Genomic DNA, 27,445 nt, shown 5'->3' on the forward strand with positions numbered 1-27,445 from the left:
CTTAAGAAGTAATTACGTGGAGCAACCAACTAAATATATAATATAACAATGTGAGCTAATATAGGAAGATGTATTTCACGTGCACAACTAATTTCCAAAGTTTCACCGGGTCTGTTTCTAGATAAAAATAAATATCTTGAATAAATGCAGATCAATTAAATATAAAAACGTTATTTGCAAACAGCTTTCCATTAGCGAAATGCGTGTGCTTTGTCGAAGACTTTTGGAAGTCCTTTCATTGAGGAAAGACGTAGGACTCAAATCAAGGATGTTTTTTTGCAGTGTATGGTGCAGCTGGAAAGGCTTCTACTCCGCTGTTATTACCGCATATTCACACAGAGCTGGAGGTGTTGGGGGTTGTTTCAGTTCAGGGCAGATGGGATCATGCAGATGAAGGGAATTATAAACGTGTAAACTTACTGTGCATTGCTGCAAACGGATCGTGCTTACAGTGAATCTCCATCATTAACGTGGAGGGCTGCAGGGCCCCGGTACGGTATGAGGGGTCTTAAAAATGCCACCGGACACTCCGCTTCAGTCGGCCACTTTACTGACACACCGTGACCTCCAATTATTGGAATGGGGTAGGCCTACTAGTTCCCTTCAAAGAGAGGGTTGTTTTTCTTAATTAATAAAAAAAAGAAAGAATGGATTGGGTTGGCAATGTGATACAGGTTGTACTTTGACTCGAACTAACAAAAAAAGATATACAAAATATAGAAAGATTTTAAGGTGGAAGGGAGGGGAAAAATGGCGTCAAAAATATGAATCAGAGCCGGGCTCCCTCCTCATGGAGACGGGACACCACTCCGGGTCTGTTCTGGCGTCTCCAAGACCAGAGGAGGGAAACGACAGCAGCAGTGCTCATTCCCTCAGCTGCTCGTCTACACAGAGTCGCCTCAGTCCAAGGAAAACAGATTCAAACTTTTGCACACAAAAATAGGGAGAGCGAACAAACTAGCCTCCCTCCCTCTCTCCCCTGTTTCGGTCCGCTGGCCGTGACCTCTGAACTGCGACTTAGCCGATGGGGGTGGGGGGGCTCAACTTTCTCCTTTCAGTCTATTAAAATATTTAAAAAAATAAAATAAAATAAAAATAAAACCCAGTTTAAACAAAATAGGTTCTTTACAGATCCACGGTTATATTTCTTCCAGGTTATTTGTTGCACATGTTCTTCTTGTCAGAAATCGTCCTCGTCAATTGCTTTCGCACTTGGTAATCTCCAGTCAATAAAGCGAGCGAGAGCGGATGAGTGCTCACATCTTGAAGTCTCATATCCACCGTGCCAAGGAAAAGAAAGAAAATACAGAAAATAACGCAGCAGGAAAAAAAAAACTCTCTGGTTTGAGTAAAAGCTGATGAGGCTGACGTAGGAGTTGTGATCTTCTAAGTATGAACGAAAGGCAGCTCTTGGTCACTCTACTATCTCTTCTCCCCTCTGTGTTGACCAGGACTCGCAGCACAAACGTAGCTGTTGGACTCCCGGTTTATGTGTGAGTTTGGAAACGCATTTTTTCGCTTGGGAAAAGAAAACAGTCCTGTCCAAATTCAAAGGGTAGTTTTCTCCGCGCTCACGCCAGAAGACCCCAAAGATTGTGGTGTAAATATCTACGTAAACAGGCTTCTTTAACTACACAGAGAGAAGCTGCCTGCGCCCAGCGTCCACGGTGGCGCACGCCGCGTTTCAGGACCTGCTCTCGTGCGGACAGCGCCCGCGCTCCCAACCCCCTGGAAACCTAACCTACACGCGCCGGCCAGCTGCCCGTCACTCATAGCGGATCCAGCCAATCACGGCGCGAGCGTTGCCGTACGTCACCGCCAACCCCAGGTGGAATCGGGCGGGGGAGCGCACTGATTGGCTGCTGCGAATCCCGTGGGCCAATGACGACCCGCATGTATTGTCCGTCCACCAATGGCGAGGCTCAGTGAAGCGACGCAAGGCTCGGGGAGTAAATGATCATATGTTTAATTTCAATTAACGAAGTAAAAAACGTCATGCCTTTATACCCATTTGCGCTCAATTTATTCATGTCAATATTAAATGGTTAATTAATTGAGTATTACTAAAAATGAGGCTTAGTTGCAGCAAGGCTTTATAAATGAGGGAATGCTCCGAAACTCAAACTGTAATTGTTTATAGGCCTATTGTAAGGATATAGGGGAAAACAAGGGGGGGAAGAATAGCAGAAAAGCCGTTTTTTTTAAAGGCCCCCAGTATTTCAGGGAAGCACATGAAAGTTCAGATTTCACTCAAAACCCTTCAGCTTTCTGTTCCATTAACCGTCTTTGTAGGCATACAGGAGGAAGAGCTGTCAAGTGCTATGAAAACAATCGCTCCTGCATAATTTCCTTCCTTCAACACAATGTTATAAATTTTTAGCTTGGGGAGAATTGAGAAATAACATATGAAACATGCATTCCCACTCATTACCTAATTGATTGCGGATCCAAACGGATGTCGTTTTTTAATGAAATGCAATTGGCGAGCTCCGCATTTACACTCCAAACTGAGAGAGAGAGAGAGAGAGAAAGAAAAAAAAAAAAAAAAAAAAGAGATTCATTACATGTTCGTCCCACCTGATTTGAGAAGGCATATCTAAGCCTCTCCCCTGTAATATTAAACACACAAATAGCCTAAAGCATGAGCCAAATTAAAAAGTGTTATTTCCCTGTTTCTAGACATTTAATCATTTCAGTTCCTCGGTGTTTATTGCACGCATGAACCTTAGATTAGACATATTTAGAGCTACACTGGAGAGAAATACAACAATATCAATAAAGACAATGCAATACTAGTTAGGAAGCTGATCATTAGGTAAAGCGACTCACTAATGAAAAAAACGAACAAGTCCCTTATTTCCCTTATTCTTATAGTTTTCAGGTGTATCCTCTAAAGACTGACATGCTTGATGTACTTCGAGGCAATGCATCTGATACTGAAAAGGTCAATTTATGATATTATTGATCATTTCAGATTTTTTATTTGTAGATTCCTTGCTTTGAATGGTGGTTTCTAGCCTTTTTTCATAACTACCCCCCCTCCAGGACTAGTAAACTGGAGTGCGCTCACACACTCAGACACATTTATTCTTTCTTTAAGTCATTGGTTTCTGTTTAAAATCATGTCAGGTAGACTAAGTGGGAGGGTTTTCTCTATGGCTTGCTCTCTCTCGGAGGCTTCTTTAGTGGGGCTGTATACAGGAAGAACCACAAGGGGGCGTATCACCTTGAGCTATGTGCCCGTACATGGCCCTTACGCACGGGCGCATGCACAGATATACACGCGCGAACACAATACAGGAACTTTACAATCAATACACTTGAACTTAAAGAGTCTTCAAAGCAGTCGAATGGGGCCCTAAACTGGTCCAAAATGTAAAGCATACATGGAAGCATATTAATACATAATATGGAATCACTGTGTTTTTGGTTTCATTGTGAGCATTTAAATAAACCACTTTATTTCTCTCACCCAGATGTTCAACCCTAAATATGGTTTCATAAATCGTCCCTGCTTTAAAAAACACCCCCCGTAAAAAAAAAAAAAAAAAAAAAAAACAAACAAAAAAAAAAACCCCCCCCCCCCTTTTCCGTCTTGGGGCCCCCCACAACCAAACAAAAAATATTTTTTTTTTTTTTTTAAAAAAAAAAAAAAAAAAAAAAAAAAAAAAAAAAAAAAAAAAAAAAAAAAAATATAAAAATAAAAAAAAAAAAAAACAAAAAACCCCCCCCCCCCCGTTTCCCCCACAAAAAAAAAAAAAAAAAAAAAAAAAAAAAAACAAAAAACAAACACCACCACCCCCCCCCCCCCCAACCCCCCCCCCCCCCCAAGTGGGAAATCTGTTGGCCAACTTGTTTTTTTATAAATGCATGTTATAAAATACAGCTTCTTACATTTACAATTCCTATGTTTCTGTATTTCTTTCCTTTTCCAGGTAAATGACTAATCTTGTTTTTGTTGTTGCATTGACAGAATATTGGGCTCTAGAGGTCTCCAGACAGGGACACAAAAGCATAACGATATCATATTTTGAGTATTTTAATTTCTATCGTTTCATTGTGCTCCTTCCCCCTCTGCAATAAGTCTGTTTTTATTTACTGCGATGTAGACACGAGCGGTTTTTCTCCCCACAGAAGAAAACTGTTGCCCATGTCTCTTCGATTTGCAAATTAAATACATAAGCAATTAAAACATCCAAACACAATCAATCATGTATACAAATTGTTGTTGCTTTAGGGTTGGAAATTTAGAGAAAACTTCCATCAGGGTAGGACGACTTTAATCCGGGGGTCCAAAATCATTACCATATTTCATTACCTCTCCGGTGTTGGAAATGGGAGGATGGGGAGGAGACGGGGGTGGGGGTGTATACTTTTTTAAGCAATAGTAAGAATGTGGTTGAGTTGTGATAATCATTTGGAGGCAAATTGGAGGCAATGTTGTTGTTTAAGTGTTCCCTCCCTCTTTCTTTCCTTTCCTTTCCTTCCCGTCCCTCCATCCACCATGAAAGCTTCGGCTGTTTTGCTTTTTGCGCCCGAGCCTCAAAACGAAAAAGCAATGAAAAATTAATAGCGCATGTTAACTCCACCAGCTCGTTTATTACACGCCCGCTGACTGTAAACATAATGAGAAAGCTCCCGTATCTCTTCTTAAGTTTTCATTTGCTTATAAAATATACAAGTCATCATTAATAAATAAAATATATGGACTGGAGAGTGAACCGTGTTGGACTTTCTGAGGTGGAACTCGACTGCGTACCGAGAAGGTAAATCACACTCACTGCTTCTCCCACTCACCCACAGGCCTGATCAAATGGACCTATTTGTAATCATTTGGCTCGATGATAATGCAAGTTAAGACCAGTCTGTCAGCTGACAGGTGGAGTACAAGGCTCTGCTGCCCATAATATCAGACCTTCTCCTGTGTTTTGATTGGGGCACTTGAGGTCAAAACGAAAGTAGGCTATGCCATGTGAGGTCATCTCTCTCTCTCTCTCTCTTTCTCCCCTCCCTCCTATCATGCTCTCCTCAGTCTTCCATCTCTCTCTATCACAGCTTTTCTTGGTTTCCGCAACATAACAAAGCTTATTTGGCCTGTACTTTGACTGTGCAATGTCAGTTTAGTACCTGTTTTGGCAACGACTTTAAGGTGGAGAATCAAATATTGTATATGAAAAAAGATATAATGTATGAAGCCTTAATAGCCAGGAGGTCAGGGTTTATACAGTTTGGTCATTAGCTGCAGGGACGTATATATAAAAAGGGTTGGCTGAAGGTGACACTGGCCTATATGTGTACCAAAGCTGGAACCTAAATGGTGTCTCTCAGTGAGAATCTGACTATAGGGAATCCAATGTTGTGTGGGGTTTTATTGTTGTAATGGATATGTATATATATATATATATATATATATATATATATATATTATATAAGACATATTAAAATCATAAATATATATATACCTATACGTCTATTTTTTTCTCATAGGCCTAAGTAAAATATTAATTTAACTTCAGCCACTGGCCCACTTAAAATGTTCGTTCATATAATAAACTGCATTCTCAATTATGTTTCGAGGGAAAGTATTTTCTCCAGGATTACACGTCACTCGCACCAGTGACAGGCGCACGTTGTGAAACGATCGCAGTTTTAACGTTGTGAATTGAACCCAAATTTGGTCGTCAGACAGGGACTGAAATGGCGGCCCCGCTTATTGGAAAGAGACGGCCTACGCACTTTTACGCACGGCCAACCTACAGGGCGGGAAGAGAGGGGAGTCTCATTAAATCCACGTTCATTCTCACAGAGTCTCCTTTGTATCCCGAGCACGTTTCTTAAAGTGAGAGGAAATGGAGAGGCTGTAGGTATAGGCCTGGCCTGAGCCCTATAGACTTTACACACCAACAGGGGAGGGCCTCCTCTAAACTCTGATTTCCTCAGTGGTTAAAAGGTTATTATCCAATTGCAACAAATCCCATTGCTTTCAGCGTTTACCAGGGGTAAGGCCCACTCCACAAAAGACTGCAAAGGGGGCATTATTTGTCTTACAGACCATAGGCATTATTTGATGACAAATTTCCATAGAAGGCCGGACACGAGCTAATTTATTTATATTATGAGAAAACGTGTCTAAACCGGAATGTAGGCCTACTTTCTTATTGTGAAAAATAAAATAAAAAAAAACAATCACAAAATGCAGTCTGCACATGTACGTAAACTACATAACCATCTACTATTTATGCATTACAATATTGTAACAAGCAACAAGGAGCATCACTAAAGCAGATTTTAGTTTTTTTTGTTGAGGAAAGGCTTTTCACGAAGCAGTGAGCACATTGCCCTTTCAGAAAGTATCACCTGCCCACCGTTTCTTAATGACAAACGACGTTTTATCAATGCAGACACAGCGGCCAGCAATATGAAATGATGTGATAACCATTGGGTGCCATAACAAGGTCGATGGCCTGATCCATTGCTGTAGCAGACCCCGCTGTTTTATGAATAGGTCTATACGAGATGAACCTGTTGAATGTAGTAAGTAATGGAGACACGCAGGAAAGAGCCAGACTCCTTTAGAGAGTTATTATTGACTGAACCGGAATGCAACTTCAACTTTTGGTCCACAAAAACACGAACAAGAACGAGCTTTCAATCCGTTTCATCTTAAATGGTCACAGTCCTCATATCATACATTTATATAAATAATAAAAAAAGATGATTGACCTACATTTTATGGCCTATGTGTTTTTTATTATAAGGATCAATGAAGGTATCAATGCTCCTCTCAGGTGCCAACACGCCAACACAAACCGACAAGTTCAGTGACAAAAAGTTTGAGTAAAAAACAACAAAAAATGATTAAATTATGACATCAAAAACCATATTTTAAACTACCAAATATAATATAAATCCTAAACTGCAAAAGTCTCCAGACACAATTTTCGTTGGAACTGTTTTAAAGACAGCAAAAGGTTTTCCCAGTAACAGTAGCTAATCTTTCTCAACTTGCATCACTGGCCTACAAAAGTCATACAGTCACCAACGTCAGATCATTTTGATTAGGCAACTATAGGCTACTTTAAAAAGAGTTAAGGTTCCAGCTTTTTCTATTTTTCGCCATAAAGGACTCAGAACACTTTACCATAGGCTACTTCTAATAACTCAGGACACCATACAAAAGTTTCAAAAAGAAGCATTTCTAATAATTTACATTTCAACAACAAACTTCCACAACTTAACTAACTTACTTAAAAGTTTAGCAAAAAAACAAACAAAACATGAAATCACTTGTTAAAAAGATAAGTTCAACTCTTCATAGAAGTGAAATGAAGCTCGAGAGAGCCAGTACGACCCTACCTGCTCTCCCCAGCCGCAGTGCAGGACTCTTGGGACCCTGGTCCATGTTGCACGGTTAGAACAGGGGGAGGCGATGAAAGGAGGAAAAAAAGGAAAAGAACAAAAACTTTTTTCCAGTGTCCCCCTCTCCCTTTCTCTCTCCCTCTCTCTTACCCCCCTCTCCCTCGCTCTCTGGCACTGTTTTCTTCACTCCCTCTCTTTTTTTCCCCTACAGTACTTTTGGGGCGAGTTGTAGGTTGAAATAATTCGACCCTTCCGCTCCCTATTGCATTCCCTGCAAGTGCTCAGTCAGCTGCAACTAAACGCTTTAGGTGGAAAAAAGGCTTCGGGGGAAGCGTGAAATGATCACGCCGAGTAAAAGAGCCGCTCTCTCAATGTGCGCCCATGTCCTGTCCTTTTCCGGCACAAGCTTGCACACACACAAACACGTTCACGTGCACGTACTGATACACGCGCACCCGCACGGCCAAGCATACATACACACAACATACAACCTCCAACCTTCCCTGCAGGGCCGCGCCCCCCTCACTCGCATCTGTTACCAAGTTCCACTTTACTAAACTTTCCCGCCCCCGCTCCACTCTCCCTCTCTCTGTCTTTCTCTTACTCTTCCTCTCCCCCTCTTTTATGTTAGATTCATTTCCTCTGGGACACAAGATAACTATGTAGGCAGCTAACATTAAATGGTGTGCGTAATGCCCGTGCAGGGTCTCTTCTGATTTGATTAGCTAAAGAACAAGAGAAAGTTGTTTCTTAGGTGTATTTATATCCAGTAACTTTTCAGCAACTTCCAAAAGAGCGTTTATGAGAGTTCCTCCAAACTTCTCTCCTCCTCTGTCAGTATGCACCTGTTACGCACGGTGCTCTTTACGCATTACGCACGGACTGAAAGACTGGAGCCAGTGCAACACACAGAGCTACACTTTCAACTTCACCGCTCTGCTGTTGGATAGTGCAGTCTTCTCCCCCTGCATGTGCTGTGTGCAAAGTGTGTCTTACAAAACGGTACTCAGCTCCGATTGTTCGCACACACACACACACACACACACACACACACATACACACACACACACACACACACACACACACCTGTGAACGCATAACATTTCATTTAAATATGAATTTGCCAACTGAAAATTTCCACTCATACTGATACTCACCGTTTTGTTTGGTTCTCATAGAGAACAATGGCATTCAAGATTTCCTGAACATGTGTGCTCTCTTTGGCTCTTCCGTTTTATAAAAGCAAATATCTGAAGACAGAATTTTACAGTCAGTTTAGACCAACTGAAAGGGTTTTACTCCACTTAGGTATAGACTGCCTGCACATGTGTGGGTTTTATCATTAGCCTGAACAAGACAGATTAAGCCCCTCTTTCATGTCCCTCTTCACACCTTCGTTTACCAAATGCACACGCTCACACACATGCATAAAAATAAAATACATTTAAAAAAAAAAAAAAAAAACTTTTCCCTAAAGAAAGGTGACAAAGAAACTTGAGTGCTATTATGTGAATATTTGCACATCCCAGTTTTACACAAAGCTTATAGTATAGCGGAAGTTCGGGGTGAAATTCTAATAGTTAAGCATGACTGCGTCCACTTACAGTTCAACTAACCCATGGGCTCGAGCTGGAAGTGAGAGGTGTTTTTGTCACATAGCCTTAATACACCAAAAAATAGATTTGTTTTTCTGTTGTGATGCAACAGATTTACCGCCACAAGATGTTAACACTTGGTGAAAATATGTGAAAATGACGAGACAAAATAAATCAAAAGTCCTGCAGATGGAAAACGGAGAGAATGGGTGTGGAGATGAAGGCACTGTCCTTCACCTCAATCTGTCATCTCCCTGTCACTGAAACACCAAGAAGGAAAAACATGAACGATATCACTACAGAATCCTACCAGGCCTCGCCAAAAACTGGGAGAGAGGGACATTAAGATGTAAAACTGAATTGTTTTTTAACAGTTGTTGTGTCTCTTGACTCGGTATAAACCTATCCTTTCTTCCGTTTCGTTTCTGTCCTCCAGACAGCTGCGGGTCTCAGGGTTCACGCGCAGCCCCGAGACAATTGAGTGCGGAACAAAGCGCGAGACAGCGACCCATTTTGCTCTGCTTGTCGCCTCGCGCTGCAACACTACGACCCTGACCTCCGGCTCGCGCCCACAACATCAAAACAGAAATACTAATGTTTGCATGTGATGGCGGGAAACAATAAAAGGAGGTCCAACTTTGACCTTCATGCGGATAAACAGCCACAGATAAATCCATTGCGCGTTGTTGTCAGGAAAAGAATGTGTGCTTCAAGTTACAGTAGGTGACGATGTAGGGAATTTAAAAGTCAAACTTATATAACAGTAATGCTGTGAAGTGGGTAAAATGTCAAATAGAAACGTTAATGTCGTGAGTCCTTTAAAATCTACGTTCTAAAATCAAAATAAACAGTCATAGCCTACTAGCTTGTTGCCACTTATAAGATTGCTGAGATGTATTGATATAGTGCTGTTTTCAGAGTTATACGTGTACAGACCTTAGAGTTATATAGAGCTAATTCTTTGCTCTCTTTCCTACAGGGGGAAATATCGTAAATCCTCGGCAGACCTGCCTCATCCTTATCATTTTTACAGGCCCAAAAGTTGAATCTGTATGCATGGCCATGGCAGCGGATTATTCAGTGCATTTCCTCAACATGCGAGCTGTACAATTATCTGCTATTGAGCTATTCTACATTCTGCAAGTTTTAATTTTAGTTATTTTTGCCAAGCTTAATGGGGGACAGGAAGAGGAAGACGACATTAATAAATGAATATTTCAGACTGACACAATTTGAGGGAAATAGGATTAATAAAGCATATTTTGATTGCGCTTTACCATAATTAAGTGGTGTAAATGTGAATACTGGACACAGTCTTAAAAAATAAAAAATAAATAAACAACATGAAATCTAGAAATATAACAGCCATGCTTTTAATAAAAAAAACATATTATTTCTCATGGACAGTGTAATATTATCGTCGTTATTGTTATTTGAAAACGACACAATATCATTCATCATTTCACATTTATATTTTAAATGTATTCAAGAAAACATCAATTTAAACATTACTTGCCCATATTGAGAGATAAAAGGCCGAATATTATTTGGACTGTATCAAATACTTAACCCCTATGTCCTGACATAATTCTAATATCTACTTATATCCGTTTTTATTATTTTATACCTTAAATAGTTTTTTTCTAACCTCCTTTTATTTGTCTTCTTCAGCCTCAGGGAGGGGTCGCTCCACATTTGGTTTGCCTATACAGGACCTCCTAAAAGAATTCGCCATAGTTTAGATATTAATCGTCACTTGTTTGTTTTTCACCCCCGTGCTAATTAATGTAATTAATATGAGGGGGGAGTAGTTGGATCGGTGACCCGCGCTCTGACCGAGCGGAACCGGAAAAAATCGCATTAAAGGGCGAGAAAGAAGAACTAAAGGGACGATTAGAACAATAAGTAAACACGTAAACACAGGAGGAGAGGCTCAGGGTCTCTCTGGTGCTTTTTGGCTTTCATCACACTGTTTACATTTAGACTGAACTGAAAGACCTGAGTTCATTGTGTTGAAGAGAAACAATGATTTCCGTGTGTTAATGAAGAAATACATCTGCATGACCGGTCTGTTTTTTTTTTTTTTTTTGAAGTTCATAAACAGTCATGGAAGAAATAGTCGTAAACTTTACTTAAGCAAAAGTAGCAGTAGCACAATGTAAAAATATTTCCATTACAAGTAAAAGTCCTGCCCTCAAAACCCTACATTAAGTTTAATCAGAACTTTATTAGAAATAAATGCACTTACAGCCTATGTAGAACGGCCCCTTTCATTATGTTGTGTTATATATGTGTTATTATATACAATATGTTATTGGATTATTACTGCTGCATTAACATAAGCATCATGTGATGTTGCTCCGAAGTGGACATATACTATTATACCTAATACTGTTGGGTTTAATCTAATCGTTTTTTATAAACTCATCATATGTTTTGTATGCAACCCCTTTTTAATAAGCAAAGGGGTTAGCTGTCAGATAAATATAGCCTAAAAAGTTCAATATTTACTTTTAAATTGTAGCGGAGCAGACATTTTAATACTTTAAGTAAAAGTACCTCAAAATTGTAGCCTGCTTAAGTATAGTAAGTAATCTGTACTTCACCACTGCTCATGAACCTATTTAAACAACTGATTAATGGTTGTCTATTTGTCTATTCTTATTTCTTAGCAAATGTTAAGTATAAGATTTTACTTCAAAGCCACAGCATAGTTATATATTTGGTAGCACCTTAACCAAAAAAACATGGTTTTGGAACATAGAATGTATATTTATTTATTATATCTGTTATGATTCACAGTAGCACCGTTGCCCCTCTGCCATTATACCTTATACCTTATTTTATTTTATTTTTTAATCTCCCAAGACTCATCAATATTCCCACTTTCCCCAATTTTAGCTCTTTATTATTTCGGTTTTGCTTATTCTTTTTTGTGGTTCTTGTGTTTGCTGCTATCATGTCTGCTTCATATACTGTGTTATAAATGCTTTTTCATGAAGCACTTTGTACATTTTGTTTTGAAACATACTACATGAATAAACCTTTACTTCATATCCAGAAGGTCCAACTCAATGTTTCAATATTCCTCCCTCTTATACTTGTAGCAATCCATGCTAGGCTTAAACAATAATCCTAAGGGGATGTTATAATACTACTTTTTATCCAACTTTGTCTCACACTTTGTCTCAGACATCCATTAAAACACTTTGATAACAACTTGTCTCTGGTGCTCATGTGTTTGCGATCGCTTTCCCCGAAACACAGAGCCGCAGTGCTGATTGAGCTTACCTCTATATCCCTGGGATTTAATTCAGAGTGGCACTTCACTGTGGTGACACTAGGTTCCTTTTTTGCAGCCATAGTGCCTGGGTGTTGCTGTGACTATAGAGGCTAGAAGGGGGCTTAAGGGCTGCAGGGCGGATTGAGAAATGGGACACATTATTTGTCCATGAAACATTATGTGACACAACATGACACCAGGCCATTTGTATGTAAAGGTAAACATTTCAGCGTGACGATTCGACAAGAGAGGACAAGGCTCCTGTCAATGTGTTTTATACTCACAGCTGAGAAAGAGGTGTTGTGGCAACGTGTGGCGATGTGCAGTGTGTATGTGGGACTCTTTGAGTGTGTGTGTGTGTGTGTGTGTGTGTGTGTGTGTGTGTGTGTGTGTGTGTGTGTGTGTGTGTGTGAGTGCATAGAGCTTCTGTTAACAAATGTAATCCCCATAGACACAAGTCACTTGGTCCGGTCTGAAAAGGTGTTGTCAGGCTTGTTCTTGTTCTAGTCTTTTCCTGCTGAAAGCACTGACAGACTGTTGATCACAGAGGTTCACAAGTGTTTCTTGGAATCTTGGGTGTGTGTGTGTGTGTGTGTGTGTGTGTGTGTGTGTGTGTGTGTGTGTGTGTGTGTGTGTGTGTGTGTGTGTGTGTGTGTGTGTGTGTGTGTGTGTGTGCACTCTGTCAGCCAACAACAGGAGATTTTAAGCAAGTCTAAAATCTACTAACCAAATACAAATGGACCCCAAAGTACATTAACCCTGGGGTATCCTGGTTTCCTAGGGCTCTAAAACAATGGTTTCCAACTGTTTTGGATGTGATCCCTTAAAATGAGGCACCTGTGGCCCCTCATCACAGGTGGACACTGCCTTAATGTCGACACAAGTTGAAAGCAGTTCAAGCAAAGAGTGATTTTTCCTCTCAAAGTGCTTAATTTGAAGTAGCCTAGGGTTGGGCGATATGATGATAAATACCATCTGACAATATAAACATTCCAACTGTCAAGCCATTGTGGGCAGTTTTGCAAATCAATAGATGGGACTATTTAATACATAATGATAAAATTGGATTTTTATATTATTTTTGCATCAATGTGATGAAGTACTTTGATTTGTCAGGTGTTTTTGGATTAGACATATCTGATTAATTCATCCAAAAACTGTTTCTTAATGGATTTCATCCAAAGATGTAGTTGCAAATATCCAGTAAGTCACATTAACTAGTGACCCCTCAGATATTTCTTGGGACCCTTTCTGGGGTTCTGACCCCCAGGCTGGGAACCATTGGTCTAAGACACTAACTGTGCATTTGTAATGTAATTTTCTGTCAGCTATGTACATTATACTATCTAACATTGTAAAAAATAAATTAAAAAACAGCAGCATGTGAATATGCTTTCCCATTCTTCTATGTTAAGTCAGCATCAAAACTAGTGGTGTAAAAGATGGTGTCAATTCTAGGGGCCAAGCAATGTTACCTATGGCATGTCTGAAAAGGGCTCTATATAAAAAAAAATCTATATTTGAAGAAAAAGAAAAGAAGAAATATTCTGTTACATGGCACAGAATTTTAGGCTACGCCCCTGTGACAAGTCCTCATTCCCCTCCGGCTGTGTTTTGTCATTTGTTTCTTCCTGCATGAGCTTTGCCACTGATTAGTACATGCTCTACTTAGCATATTAACTCCAGAATCAACTGAATCTCTCTAACACACCATGCAGTTTCTTATCCTGCAAAGCTATTTGATGCTGTAATATCTGTGAATTAATGAAAATATAACACCAATGTGATTGAAAAAAAATCTAACTTCCACGTCAGTGATTCAACAGAGTCTGTGTGCTGCAGTGAAAGAAAAACACTATTTGCGGGGCTTTAGGTTTACAAATGCTGTACATCCGGTTTATGTGAATGACTCCAGCTCAGAGGGCCCCATATGGGTGATGCATGGGAGCCATTTTTGTTCAGAAGCGCTGATCCAGGGCGAGGCTTTTTTTTTTTTAGAGGGAATTCCTCCTGCCTGGCTGCTTTGATACAGGCTGGCTGGTTGTATTTACATAGATACAGTAACAAGGAAGCCTGCACCAACAGCAGAAGAGGAAGCAGATTTTTCTTTTTTCAACAGAACTCGTGTTACAGAACTGAAACAAGCTAATGCAACCAATTACAGTTGGAGTCTGCATCTGAGCAGATGCTAGACGTGCCTTCCAGTCAGCTTACAAATTATTTCTAGGGCTGCAACTATTTTTTTTTATTTTAGATAAATCAACTGACTATTTTCGCGATTATTGGTTGTTTGATCTATAGAGTGTCAGCAAATAAAACATGTTTTGTTCGGTCTCACCAACAATCCGTAAGCCCAAAATATTTAGATTCCTGTCATAGAAAAGAAAATATTCACATTTGAGAAGATGAAACCAGTTAAACCAATTGAAATAGTGGCCGATTAATGATAATAGATAAATCGACTAATTGTTTCAACTGTACTAAGAAAAACTTGTTTTGTCATTGCTCACGATGCTCCTATGTCAAGATTTACCAAAGCAAACAATGTGTTGTTCTGCATTTTAGTAAAGTTTCTGTAAAATCCTGTCATGTGTGTTTCGTCAAACGGACAAGCCTAAATCCAAGCAATAGTGGAGTGTTGAGGACACATTTGGTGCATTCTTGTCTTCTGAGAAATACATTTGTACACAAATGACCATCAGTTGCAGAATATTGCCAATACACCAGAGCAGCTGACGAGAATCCTGTTTTGATAAACCACTCCATCGAAAGTGTTGGCTGCAGCGTCTGGCGCTAAATGAAAGTAGGAGCCACCATGGTACATACAAACACCGTCAAATGAGAGCAATGACATGCTTCTTTTAACTCCTTCTCCTCAATAAAGATCATTCATCAGGCAGAACCCTCCCTCTGGAATGTGTGATTGGAAATCGGCGGACTTTAAATCCCCGTCCAGGACACTCCATCCATCTTCAACACGCCAGTGGTCTGGACGCTCAGAGATGAACCGCTGAACCAGATGCCTCCATTCAGCCGGTCTCCTCTACCTTTTTTAAAATAATAATAGTAAATACCATCAAATGCATGGAACCCAAAATCAGGCAGCCACATCACAATTTCACTGAGGCAGTGAGGCATCCCGAACCTGCATCCAATTTAGAGAGATATGTGGAGCAGAGGAGGCAGAGGGCCCCCATGCACTTCCCAAAAAACAAAACAGATGCAGTATATTAAGTGTGTGTGTGTGTGTGTGTGTGTGTGTGTGTGTGTGTGTGTGTGTGTGTGTTTGTGTGTCAGATGTATGCGCTAAGAGAGGTGATAGTGTTGAGACATGAGGTGCAGCCTAACCTTTGAAAGGAAACAATCCAACTCTGTGATGGCCTTTCCTGTGTTGACACGCATGGAGAAACCTCTGGAAACAGATGGCATTCACCCTCTGATTCCCTATCATAACGCCATTCACTCACTATTATTATGATGGCGATGCCTATAGTGGATAAACAGAGTTCATTCTTGTGATATGGAAGGGAAGAAAAGATGGATGTTAATGTTACACAGTCTTCGTGAGAGTATTATTATAATTTTGCTGTATTTTACGTGTTATAAATATGACTGATGGTGATAGCCAGTCTGTTGAATTACATTTACATATAGATTTACATTCCCATCAACATGTAATAATAGCACAGGCCTGAAGGTCCATACTAGTCACTCATACATGCATGCACACAACCAGTATGCACATACACATACTCTGACATTTCATAGCTAATATTTGTGCCTTTTTGAGGAAGGTGAATACGGCCAACATCCATCAGACTGACAATAGTTTATAGTGAAAAATAGTGTAGGTCCCAGCTGGGTCTTTTGTCTGCAAAAAGAGATATGATGTCTTTAAAGTAAAGCAGCCCGATTTACAATTACACATCAACTTGAATAATGACATTTTATAATCACAGTACAAGTTTCAAAATAATGTAGTCTCAGGTTATTCTCTGAGCGCATATAATAAGCGCAAACATAACATGATAGTATTTTGCAGTAGAGTTCAACCAGCACTGTTATTTCGATACCTTGTTTTCGCAAGTGTTTTGGGCATTTTATTAGATGATGGCAGTATAAAGAGCTGAAGGGAAATGTGTCAAGAAAACACCAGCTGGACTTGAACTAGGGCTGTCATGACCACATGCAGCATCCCCAACCCCTTGGCCACCAGGACACACCAGATCTGTTATTTTAAAGTTCAGCTCTATCAGGAATTCTTTTTGTTTTGTTAGACCTATACCAATAGTTGTATATGCTGATTTATAACAGGTGAGGCTAGAGATTAAAAGAAAAAAAGTAATCCTAACTATCCTTGACCACCTCTAATGACTTGATAATGCCATGAGGCATTATGACCTCCATATCCTTTGGTCCCTAGCCAACGGGTCGCCGGTGACTCATTTCTACAGTTTGGTGTTGTTTAAGCATGGAAATACAAATGTTCAGTAAGTTTTGTAAATATGGACATGCTACATATTGTTAGATTGGTTAGTTTCTCCACAATTCAATTGTTCAGTTCATTTTACGAAACTCACGAGCACCAAAGCATGATTCATTCAGATTTACTAGATAATAGACAAAAGAGGCTAGAAAACATGGCAATGACATGTGAGCTGGTCATAAAACTGAATATCTAGGTCCATTCCGAGCTTATTTATATTCCACTAGTCTGTCAGTGTCCATCCATCAAAAGAATCCAAAATATGAATCCAAGTTGTGAATTTTGTCATGTGGAGTCCATTGCTAACTGTCTGCTAACTTTGTTTGTCAAACAGAAACTGAACCGAATATGTTCTGAGTAGACTAGCTAGCTAGTTATCTTCTTCCTGCACCTCCTGTTTTCCTTAGGTTGCTACCTGCAACATGAAAGTGTCCCCACTGCTTCTGGGGGGGGGCAAGGTGGAGGGTGGGGGTGTGGCCTTGACCAACTGCCACTTTGCTCGTTTGAAAGCCATGATGTCTCTCTCTCATGGGTGGGCCAAATTCTCTGGGCTGGCAAAGCAGAGAAAGGGGAGGTAACCTTGCGCTTTATGACCTCATAAGGAGAAAGATTCCAGATCGGCCCATCTGAGCTTTCATTATCTCAAAGGCAGAGCAGGAAACCCAGGGCTCGGTTTACACCTATCGCCATTTCTAGCCACTGGGGGACCATAGGCAGGCTGGGGGAATGCATATTAATGTTAAAAAACCTCATAAAGTGAAATTGTCATGCCATGGGACCTTTACGAAAGCTAACAACACATTAATCATGACGATAGTAGCCGATCAAATTCCCTTTTCATACAAGTAACATCCCAGAGCCAGCTGTCACACGCATGTGTTTTGTGAGAAAAAAACAACAACAACAACGTTTGATTAATGTAAAAGGTACGGTCATCTAAATGGGAGTATTTTTCTTTTCTGCCAGTGTCACAGAAGTGAGTAAAAGCAATTGGCACAACAAAACTGGCGTTTTGGTCTGGTCAAAATGATCTGTGCTGGGATGAGGTTTGTGGATTTTAGGGGATCAAGCTTTGGTGCTTGGATTTCAAAAAACTCCAGCCCAGCTATTTCTACTGTAATCTAACAATATCCAATCAATATTTACATGCATTATTGACGCTTCGTGGTTGCTACAATCGGTCATAGTCACTATCACAGCAGGACGGAGTGAAACGTTACGGTCGGCCAACCGATTTTCTTCTGACAAACCCGGAAGTTTTTTGTCTGTCTCCCTCTGGCTGGAAGCAGGCAGGCGAGCAGCTCCAGTGACTGTAACCTCTCCATTTTGTTGGATAAAGGTGAGCTCATGCTTAATGGCATTACATATGAAACCTTTACAGCGATGGCGTTGAGTAGGGAGACTTTATTTCCATGTACACGTTTTCTTTCATGCGTGTTTGTGACTGAAGTGCTTCCTTGTTTACATCCGACCGGCTGCTCTGCTGCTTATAAACACGTGGAGAGACAGGAGGGACACATGCTAACTGTCGACATGTGGAAGTAACGAGAAGCAGCCACTTATGAGCATATATGTCAATGCTTATGAGCCGCAGTGTTCCGTGGCCTCTGTGTTGTAGTGGCCATTTAAACGTTAGTCGTTAGTCAACAACAGTAGCTTCCTACAGCGCTGACTTCTGCCTCAGTCCACCTGCTAGCTCGTTAGCATTTAGCTAGCAGGGGCTACCACAAGGAAGACTTCAGTTAGAGTGCATAGCTAACTACTTACTTATAAAAAAGGTTATTTCGGCCTTTTTTTGCTTGTCATTGTAGTGTATTAGTTGTGAGCTTTGTGCTCAGGACCTCATCCGGCCACTCTACACTTCGTGTGTGTTTCCCTGAACAACCAGACACCATGGCAACAAACACCTTCAAATCAGTGAATTCATCAATCTGTTTCCCCCGTTACCCCTACTAAAATAAGTCTTGAATTATAAGTACTGACAACAGTATGCACTTTTAAAAGTAAAAGTACTCATGCATATACATATACATTTATAAGATGATCATATGTTTTCTATGTAAAATCTCAATCTACATAACAACTATAGCTGTGAAATAACTGCATTGAAGTAAAAAGTACAAATGCTTCCTCTGAAATATAGTGGAATTGAAGTAGAAAGAGGCATACAATGGAAATACATAAGTAAAGTACCTCCGAATTGTATTTAACGCTCACACACACACACACACACACACACACACACACACACACACACACACACACACACACACACACACACACGTACGTGTGGATGGGCTCGGTGGCCAATAGATTTTTGTTCGATGTTTGGAAATGTAAAAGTCATTAGTACAACATACATTACGTTATCAGACTACAGACTGTGACAATGCAGTCACAGATTGTTTGTGATCACTCTGATCAATTCATTTTCATTACCCTTATTGGAATTGTGGCATTATGTATTTTTGTGAGTAGAGTGTGAGGTAATTGCATTGAATGGAAGGCTAATGTGACTGTACCATTAGTAGGAAAAGCACAGGTGTTACTAATAATATTAACGGTGGTTCTGACTTATTGTGTCAGTAAGCCGTGACAGTGAGCCAACATGCACAATACCAGGACCCTGAAACAGAGGCAGCTAAACTGAATTCAACCATCATTCATTTTATGATTTAGACCTGAGCTTTTCCTACTGGGATTGATGATGCCAATCAAATACAGTCCATATACAGTATACCCATACAGATGACTGGGCTGGGGCTTAACATTCCACCAACACATTCAGTCATTTGTCGGTTTCAGGTCTCTGTGCACTGCTAAAACTTAAAAACTGTCGCTCTCTCTCTCACCGACGGGTAAGACTCTACTTTCTGTCCCTTAATCCCCGGCGGCCAGCTTGTGACCGTGTAGCGTGGCATTTCTGCGGTGTGTGCGGTCTGGGAGCCAATCATCTCCAGCCATCATGGCACAGACACGCAGGGCTGGACAGAGCAATGGGCCGGTGCCCCTTTTCTGTCCTGTGTGTGTGTGTGTGTGTGTGTGTGTGTGTGTGTGTGTGTGTGTGTGTGTGTGTGAGAGTGTGAGAAAGAGAGTTAGAGAGACAGAGATTGGGAAAATTAGCAACATGATGAGTGTTTTACAGAGTGTAGTAAGAAGATAATTTCACAGTTTAAAACACAATCGTTCAAAGTGGGCCCCAGATTATGTCTTGTTAAAGTGTTTGTTGTTGACACCTAACATGTGATAAAACTACATCCAAACTGTTTCTTAGCACCAACACTCTGATAAAATAGTAAAAAAACACATCTGATTGCAGGCAGCTGATCCCATCTCTCTCTCTCAGCTTTGTTAATAAGCCCCAATGGATTTCAGAACAAGACCTAAGTCTGTCCCCTTCCTGTGATTGACACTGGCCTGTGTTTCCTTATTCCTCAGTGCTGTAGATTGGGTTGTAGTTGACGTAACCATATTTGCATTAAGGTGGATAGTTTAGAGAGGACATAATTAATAAGCAATCCACTTAATAATGTACCAATTGGATATCCTGAATTGGTATTGGTGGATTGGGCATCAGCCAGATGTGACAGATCAATGGTAAACACAACAAAAGAGTGGCTTATAGAAATTTGATAACATTAGACAATACTGCTATTTGAATGACAATGAACAATAATCATTAGTTGCAGCCTTGCATGTTTTATGCTTAGGGGAGAGGTTGCCATGACAATAATATTAAGTATTGCAAGTAAATTGAAGTAATATTCGAAAAAAGTTGTTTGTTCCGCTAAGTGTAATTTTAATACAACATGACAATATTATGAGTTATTGCACATATATTATTATTTGTATGTGTTACGCGGTTTGCAATTGTGATGAGTTGTGATACCAGTAATAACTCATATTGGTTTTGTGTGTTTTTATCTCTGCAGTCCGCTTCAGCCTCTGAGCTCACCATCACCATCTCCCCAGGTGTGAGTGTTAGTAAGGTGTGTGCATGTGTGTGTGGATTGAGTGTGTTTTGGGGTGATGTACTGTACGTACCAGGATCGGAAGGAGTTGGAGGATGATCTCTATCAAGAGGATGAAGGGGACTCTGAGGGGTCAGAGGCCAACAGCGAGCTGGAGTTCCACCTCTACAGCCAGCTCCACTACTCTTCTAATGCCGGGGTGTTAGAGGAGGAGGAGGATAGAGGAGGAGAGAAGGCGGAGGGCCAGAACAGCCAGCAGCTCGAGGTGCCTGAGAAGACTGTAGATGTTGACGGAGAGCAGGAACAGACTGGAGAAAGTAGGCCTCCGTCACCTGATTTGAGCGAGTTACTGCAGCACCTGAAGAACAAGAAGGGAGAGAAACCTGATAAACAGAAGAAGGGAAAAAGTGACCCTAAAGGTCTGAGGTCGTCGTCATCGTTTTTTGAGGAGGTCATTGTGATTGACTCCAGCCCTGATGTCATCTCCATCTCTGATGATGACACTACTGATGATGATAAAGGGGTCTGCGCATTAAAGGGCCGAGGCTTAAACCAGCGGCAGACTTCTACCCCGGCCCAACAGGTAGAGAGCAAAGAGTGAGATGTTGTGCTTGTGTAGATAATGATTGTCCGCTAAGCCCCACCCACCTTAGTTACTGTTGTTACTCTTCTCAAGCCTTCCATCTATTTACGGCACATATGGAGTTTACATTAATAACAGTGGCAGATGTACCACGCACAATTTTTTAAGCTGTCCCTGATTTTAGACAGTAGTAGACAAAAGCAGTCCTCATTTCTAGCAACCAGCTGTTGATTTTGATGTCTTTAACAACGACTTTCACTGTCTGATTTTAGCGGATGAAGCTAACATTAGCTCCATGGGCTGGTTGAAAATGCCGTCTCCAGGTGTCTTAAATATGTACTTCACGGCTTCATCCATGATATTGTGCTAAAAGACTGAGACTAAAGCTACATTTCCCAGGCAAACAGTCTGAATCCTCACCAGTTAAGGATTCATGTAGGGAATAAAGCAACAACATTGTTCTTGTAATTGCACTGGACTGGCAGTTAGTCCTTGTATTATAAATATGATAAGAAATAATATAAAATCAGATTATTCCATCCTAACATAACCCTGTTTGGCTTCTTAGCTTACTTGGACTACTTGTTTGTAGTTTCAAACAGTATATTTTAGCTTTAAGCAATACATAAGTCACAACTCCAGCAACACTTGTAGCATAAAGAACAACTTTATTGCAAGAGCAGTGTGGGTGGAGGATGAGGCATAACCAAAGTGTTTGGCAAACATAACACTATCTTGGGTAACGTTGCTGGGGTTGCTTAAGTGTAAACTTCTGCATATCCATAAATACTACATAGGGGATGTGCTACTGATGAAAGGGGCTTTTCAAATGAAGTCCCCACAAACTAATGTAGTCTGGTATGCTTCTTGGCCACAGAAGTAACACTGGGTAAGGTCACTACTGTAGTTGGCTAGTTAGCCAGAAATCCTAACAATTACAGCATATTTTAGAGTGGATAAACACACAGGTTAACCCATTCCCTACACGTTTGCTCTTGTGCTGTCGGTATTGGAAAGGCTAAAAAGAAGACACCAACCTCCAAACTCTTCAGATAAAGTATTACTGTTATGACAGCCCCATGTACACAACATCTGGATAAATCTAAAGCTTGACTGTACTGCTGTTTGTTCTTGACAGCAAATATTTGCTTTCACGTCATATGGGATGGGAGGTAAAGATGCTTTATATGGAAATCCACAATATGGTTGTTGTCGTTTGGTCATCTAGGGAACCCAGAAAAGGAGTCTCCGTGTGCCAGTGACTGTGGACTCCAGCAGCTCCGAGTCAGATTCAGAAGAGTCGGATTCAAAGTCTGAGTCGTCAGATTCTTCCGATTCTGATGGTCTGGAGAACTGGATGATCCTGGGTCCAGGGAAGCAGGATGGAGACCATTCCATCTCACTCAACCTAGAGGGAGGGTCTGACAGCAACACAGGTGATTGTGTGTGTGTGTGTGGGGGGCTGTTGTACATTGTGTAGACTTTTGTGATTATGTTTTTGTGTATTTGAATGTGTGGAGAATGGAAGCAGTGAGTCATTTGGTTCCGTCCAGCTCATTCAGAACACTTAGCCTACCTGCAGCACATTGATAAGGAGAGGGCACAGCGGTGGGCTACACTGTGAACCCTGTTTACGTGCATGTTTGTACATATGCAGCATCTCTGTCTGCATGTTTACAAATTTGTAAGCTCTTAGCATTCCTGGCGCTGTCTGCCCAGTTGCTTGCTTCTCTGATGCATCTTTAAGTATGTTTGTGTGCATTGTTTATTTATATGTGCGCGAAGGCTTGTGTGAGTGTGAATATTTGTTTGTATAAAATATTCCAGTTCTAAACAGCATGCATGTGTACATACACGCGCATACCAACAGTCATAACGCTAATGCCAAAAACAAACAAACGGAGAGACAACAATGCGGGAGGGGAGGTCGGGAGAGATGGGAGTAATCAAAAAATGAATAAAAATGTTCCCTGCAAATCTCTTCAGATCTACACATTATCTCAACCTGCAGCCTCAGCAACCTCTCCAGCCCCCCTTCTCCCTCCTACCTAACTCTCCCCAATCTCATTCTTTTATCCTATTTTCTCACTATTGTGCTGTTTCTCTCTCCCTCTCTCTGTGTCTCTCTCACTGTTTCTTCCTCATTTGAATTTTCCTGGGTTGATGTTTCTGCAAGAATGCTCACTGCCTCCTCTACACACAACTGGGCTAAAGGAGGGGGTCTGGAGCTGTTGGGAAGGCTTTAGGTTTGGCCTGGTTTTGGGCGGAAAGAAAGATTTTAGGTCTATTTCTCTCCCTTTCTTTCTCTCGCTCTCTCTCTCTTTCTCTCGTCTGGCTTCTCTCTGTGATCTTTGGAGCTTGACCTCATGTCTGCACATGGGGGGTCATGGATGTGGTGTGGAAGGGGTCTTAAAGTAGATTGGGGGGAGGGTTTTAGCCACAAAAAAAGGAATTGAAGGCAAAGAAATTTGAGGGAGGGGCCTCAATAGTCTTGAGCTGTGCAATAATTCGATTCTACATAGTAATACTTAATCCTATTAAGTATTAATCTGTATGAAGAATCTGTAGGCAACCGGACAAGAATTTTGTTTTGGTTTCGGTTTGTAGTCCGAGTAGTATTGTAAACACAGTCCATGTGGAGAGCAAAAGAGGCAGAACACATTGGCCGTAATTCAATCAAATTTTTATTTATGTATCTGCGTTCATATGCAGATATCTGTTTATAGAGATTAGCCGAAATGTCGCCTGGACCTAAAAAGTATCGACTGTAATAAATGACCAGCGCATGGAAGAGGAAGTCTTGCCCCGGATATCTGTTGTCTGGATGCCCCCAAAGGCTAAATCGTTGTAAGACCAATAGCCGATGGGTTCCGAGGTTGAACAAGCATTGCCCGATATATAGCTCATTCCTCTGTGCCTTAGAGCTTCATTGTTGTCTGAAAATGATTAAAACCCATCAATGTGGCACTGGGTGACATGTTTATTCATAACAATAAACAGGCTCTGTAGTTTATTTTAGTCACTCCTGCTGCTGTAAACACTCACTAGTGAACCAAATGTGTATTAATTCATAGCTGAAAATAGTCCCCAACAAATGCACTCCTTTTTACTACATTACATTACTCCTGTTTGAGTAATGTAGTAATGAGTGCCCAGCTGTTTTGGAAATTAGTGAGCCGTTTTTCTTTTTCTTTTTTTTCAGTTTTACTTCTTCAGTAGGAACAAGTCACAGACAGGGTGGGAAAGTCAGCATTGAGAGGTTGATTTCATTCTTTTCGATTTGTTGACAAAAAATAAATCTGCCAGCTAGAGTCTCACTCAGTGTTTTAAAGTGGACCTCAGGTTCATACCTGATTTTGTGATTCTACTAGAACATTTAAACGTTTACATGCTTTAATGTTCAAAAAACACTTAATTTTTTTCATACTGCCCATGGCTGCTGCACCTGTATTCACCCTCTGTATGAGACTCTCTGTTGGAGCGCCTGTCTCTTTAAGCCCCCTCATGAAAAAGCCCAGTCTGCTCTGATTGGCCAGCGCATGTCCGCGAGTGTCTGAGATCTCCGTTGTGTTGTAGTATTTAGCAGGACTTTCTACTGTAAAAAATCACCAATAAAGGCTTCTAAACCAAATACTACACAACTGGACATGTTCCAGCATGTGACCGGAAATTGGGGAGAAATGACCAACATTGGCCACCAAGATTACAGCTATCTGGCGTCAGCACGCAGCTACTGTTGTTAGCGGTGGACACTAATAGAGTATAGCAGCACTTTCTACCGTCAAAAATCGCAGATAAAGGCTTCTCGACCAAATACTACATAACCGGAAATGTTTCAGGAGTAATGTGACCCAGAATTGGGGAAAACTTTACAATATTGGCAGCCAATATTACATCTTTTACTGCTGTTAGCATGCAGCTACATAACATTGTTACTGTATGAAATAAACACTCCAGCCCTGCCTACCTGGAGCAGATGACCAATCATAGAAGACCGGCTTGGAGTTGCGTATCACTCTGCTGAGAGTAGAAAAAAACTGTTGAAACCGGAGCGCTCAGAACAGTTGGAAACGTTTTAGCTGACAGTGATTTCTCTGAAATATGTTAACCTCATTATTTTGACCACATTTTAACATTAAAATCCATCATGATATTATAGATATGATAGGAAATACGGTAAAGCATAATAGTTCCACTTTAAAGCTGAAGTGGGCCACTTAACCTAAAACAAAGAACCTCTGCCAACTTTATCAAAATTAATACACTTTTATGAAATAAAACATTAATTGTTAGACAAAAGAACAGAGGTGCTATTTTTAAGATGATTAAGTTGATAATAAGGGGCATGAAGATCTGGGTGGCGAGTACCTCTGCTAAACATTTTACTTGGGGAAACCCTGCCAACCTTGGTCTTTTACTTCACTCAAAACTGTATGCATACAAAAAAAAACAAAATTAAATGTGAGGATTTGGTGCTTTTCTCTGTTTTGGACTGTTGATTAAACAAAACAAAACATGTAAAGATGTCACCTTCAGCTCTGGGAAACTGAAGATAGACACTTTTTATGTTTTTCAGTCATTATATAGACAAAATGGAAAATCGATTAATCGAGAAAATAATCCGATTAATCTATGAAAATAATTGTTTGCAGCCATAGTGGCGTTCCAAAATCCCAGTTTTATCAGTCAGCTTGTGAAGAATTCCCCTTCGGTACAAAATAGTCTATTGCTTTAATGTGCACTTACTGCAAAAACAATTTACCATAAAAGATTTGTATATAGTACAAACTGTATACAATTAGTATGTTCTATGGAGCTGGGGCACAGTTTTGATTATTCCTCCTCTTGTCCTCTGCTGGTAGCCGAGATAGAACACTGACTTATTATCTTCACATGCCCTTTTTATTTTACAGAGAAAGGCAGAGAGAAGGCCCATTTTAGGTAGACCTTGTTTTGACTACCATAACCGTTACATCCATAACCCAGGGCTGTCGGATAAATATAAAAATTGGTTTCTGTTTTCATATGCTATGTTGTGTGTCGACTCCTTAAGCCTAGCTTGTTTTTTCACATTTGTGTGGGTGTTTGAGTAACAGGTTTGCACAGCAGTGACTAATAGTATTTGTATGCCTAAACCCCATCTCAGCATCAGCATCAAATCACATTCACTACACTTAGTCTCCCCCTTTCACCCTACAGAAATTGAATCTTTTTATCCTTTTTCTCTCTTTCTGTCTCTCTACTACATGGTGTCACTTGTTCACATACTCTTACAATCTAATCTTTTTTTCACTCCACCACATATGGTTTTTATAAAATACATGGACACACATACACACTGATGCACACACAGCCCGAGTAGCTATCTGTCACCTGGCTGTACAGGGGCAGCTGTTGGTGGGTGGATCTGTAGGGACACTGGATAAGGAAAAGATAGTAGAGAAAAGGGGGATGAGCGAAGGCCGTCTGCCTGTCCGGCAGCCATGCAGCAGCAACCAGATGGAACAAGAGAGAAAAAGCAGGGCTTCCCAAAATCCAGCTCAGTGCCTTTCCCACCCGGAGAGGTGTGCGTGTACATGCCCGTGAATGAATCCAGAGTGTAGGCGTGGTGTGCTGAAGCTAAACTTGAATCGTAAATGCTTAAACTTCCCTCAATGGTCGCACTTTTTTTTCTCTCCCCCAGTTCTCTCCTTCGCTTTTTGGCCCCTCGGTCTTGGTCAGTGCACACCAAACTTTGTTTGAGGCTTAGAGAGTCAGTTCTGGGTAGCTATCGGGGTGGCCGATAACATCTGAGTGTGTGCGTGTGTGTGTGCGTGCTTCACTGAAAGTCTTGGTGAATTAGAGAGAAAGGAGTATATTTGTACCCAAAGGTTAAGTCTCTCTATCTCACGGAAATTAAGGTAAGCCCTCTCCTCTCCTCTCCTTAGTTTTTTCTCTGCTGTGTTGTTCTTTATTGTTTTATCATGCTGATCAGATTGCCTAGGCATAACAAAAATGTATTTATCGTCTCGAATTTGTGTGTTAAAAGCAGTAGTATGAATGTTTTCACTCTGTACCTTCATATGTGTGTGAATGAGTGATGCTGTTTCGGGCCTGAAGCTTTTTTCTCACACCTCTTTGCACTCTGAGACCTCTGTTGGCCTTTCTATTTTTTGAAGTGTGTGTCAT

At 40.7% G+C, this 27,445-nt stretch overlaps 2 protein-coding genes across 6 annotated transcripts in view; one reads left to right on the top strand and one right to left on the bottom strand.

The window, feature by feature from the left end:
- Positions 1 to 7,785, bottom strand: part of pax5 (paired box 5) — an 83,043-nt gene extending 75,258 nt beyond the window's left edge. Inside the window, exons 1-2 of one of the 5 annotated variants that reach the window (XM_039802024.1) lie at positions 7,357 to 7,465; positions 2,432 to 2,507 (exon numbers count right to left, since the gene is read on the bottom strand). Coding sequence is in view for 4 of the 5 variants with exons in the window: in XM_039802012.1 (XP_039657946.1) it covers positions 7,357 to 7,402 (46 nt within the window). In the remaining variant the exon portion in view is untranslated. Of the gene's footprint in view, positions 1 to 420; positions 575 to 2,431; positions 2,508 to 7,356 lie in introns of those variants that run through there. The other 4 variants (XM_039802012.1, XM_039802022.1, XM_039802023.1 and 1 more) reach the window with 4 other exon arrangements.
- A 10,150-nt stretch (positions 7,786 to 17,935) lies between these two features.
- The window catches only part of zcchc7 (zinc finger, CCHC domain containing 7), a 54,751-nt gene continuing 45,241 nt past the window's right edge, over positions 17,936 to 27,445 (top strand). Inside the window, exons 1-3 of the mRNA XM_039798154.1 lie at positions 17,936 to 18,062; positions 20,656 to 21,277; positions 22,506 to 22,713. Coding sequence (XP_039654088.1) covers positions 20,753 to 21,277; positions 22,506 to 22,713 — 733 coding nt within the window. The 5' untranslated portion in view covers positions 17,936 to 18,062; positions 20,656 to 20,752. The remainder of the gene's footprint in view (positions 18,063 to 20,655; positions 21,278 to 22,505; positions 22,714 to 27,445) is intronic.

The sequence above is a fragment of the Perca fluviatilis genome, chromosome 1 (genome assembly GCF_010015445.1).
Source record: "Perca fluviatilis chromosome 1, GENO_Pfluv_1.0, whole genome shotgun sequence".
NCBI lineage: Eukaryota > Metazoa > Chordata > Actinopteri > Perciformes > Percidae > Perca > Perca fluviatilis.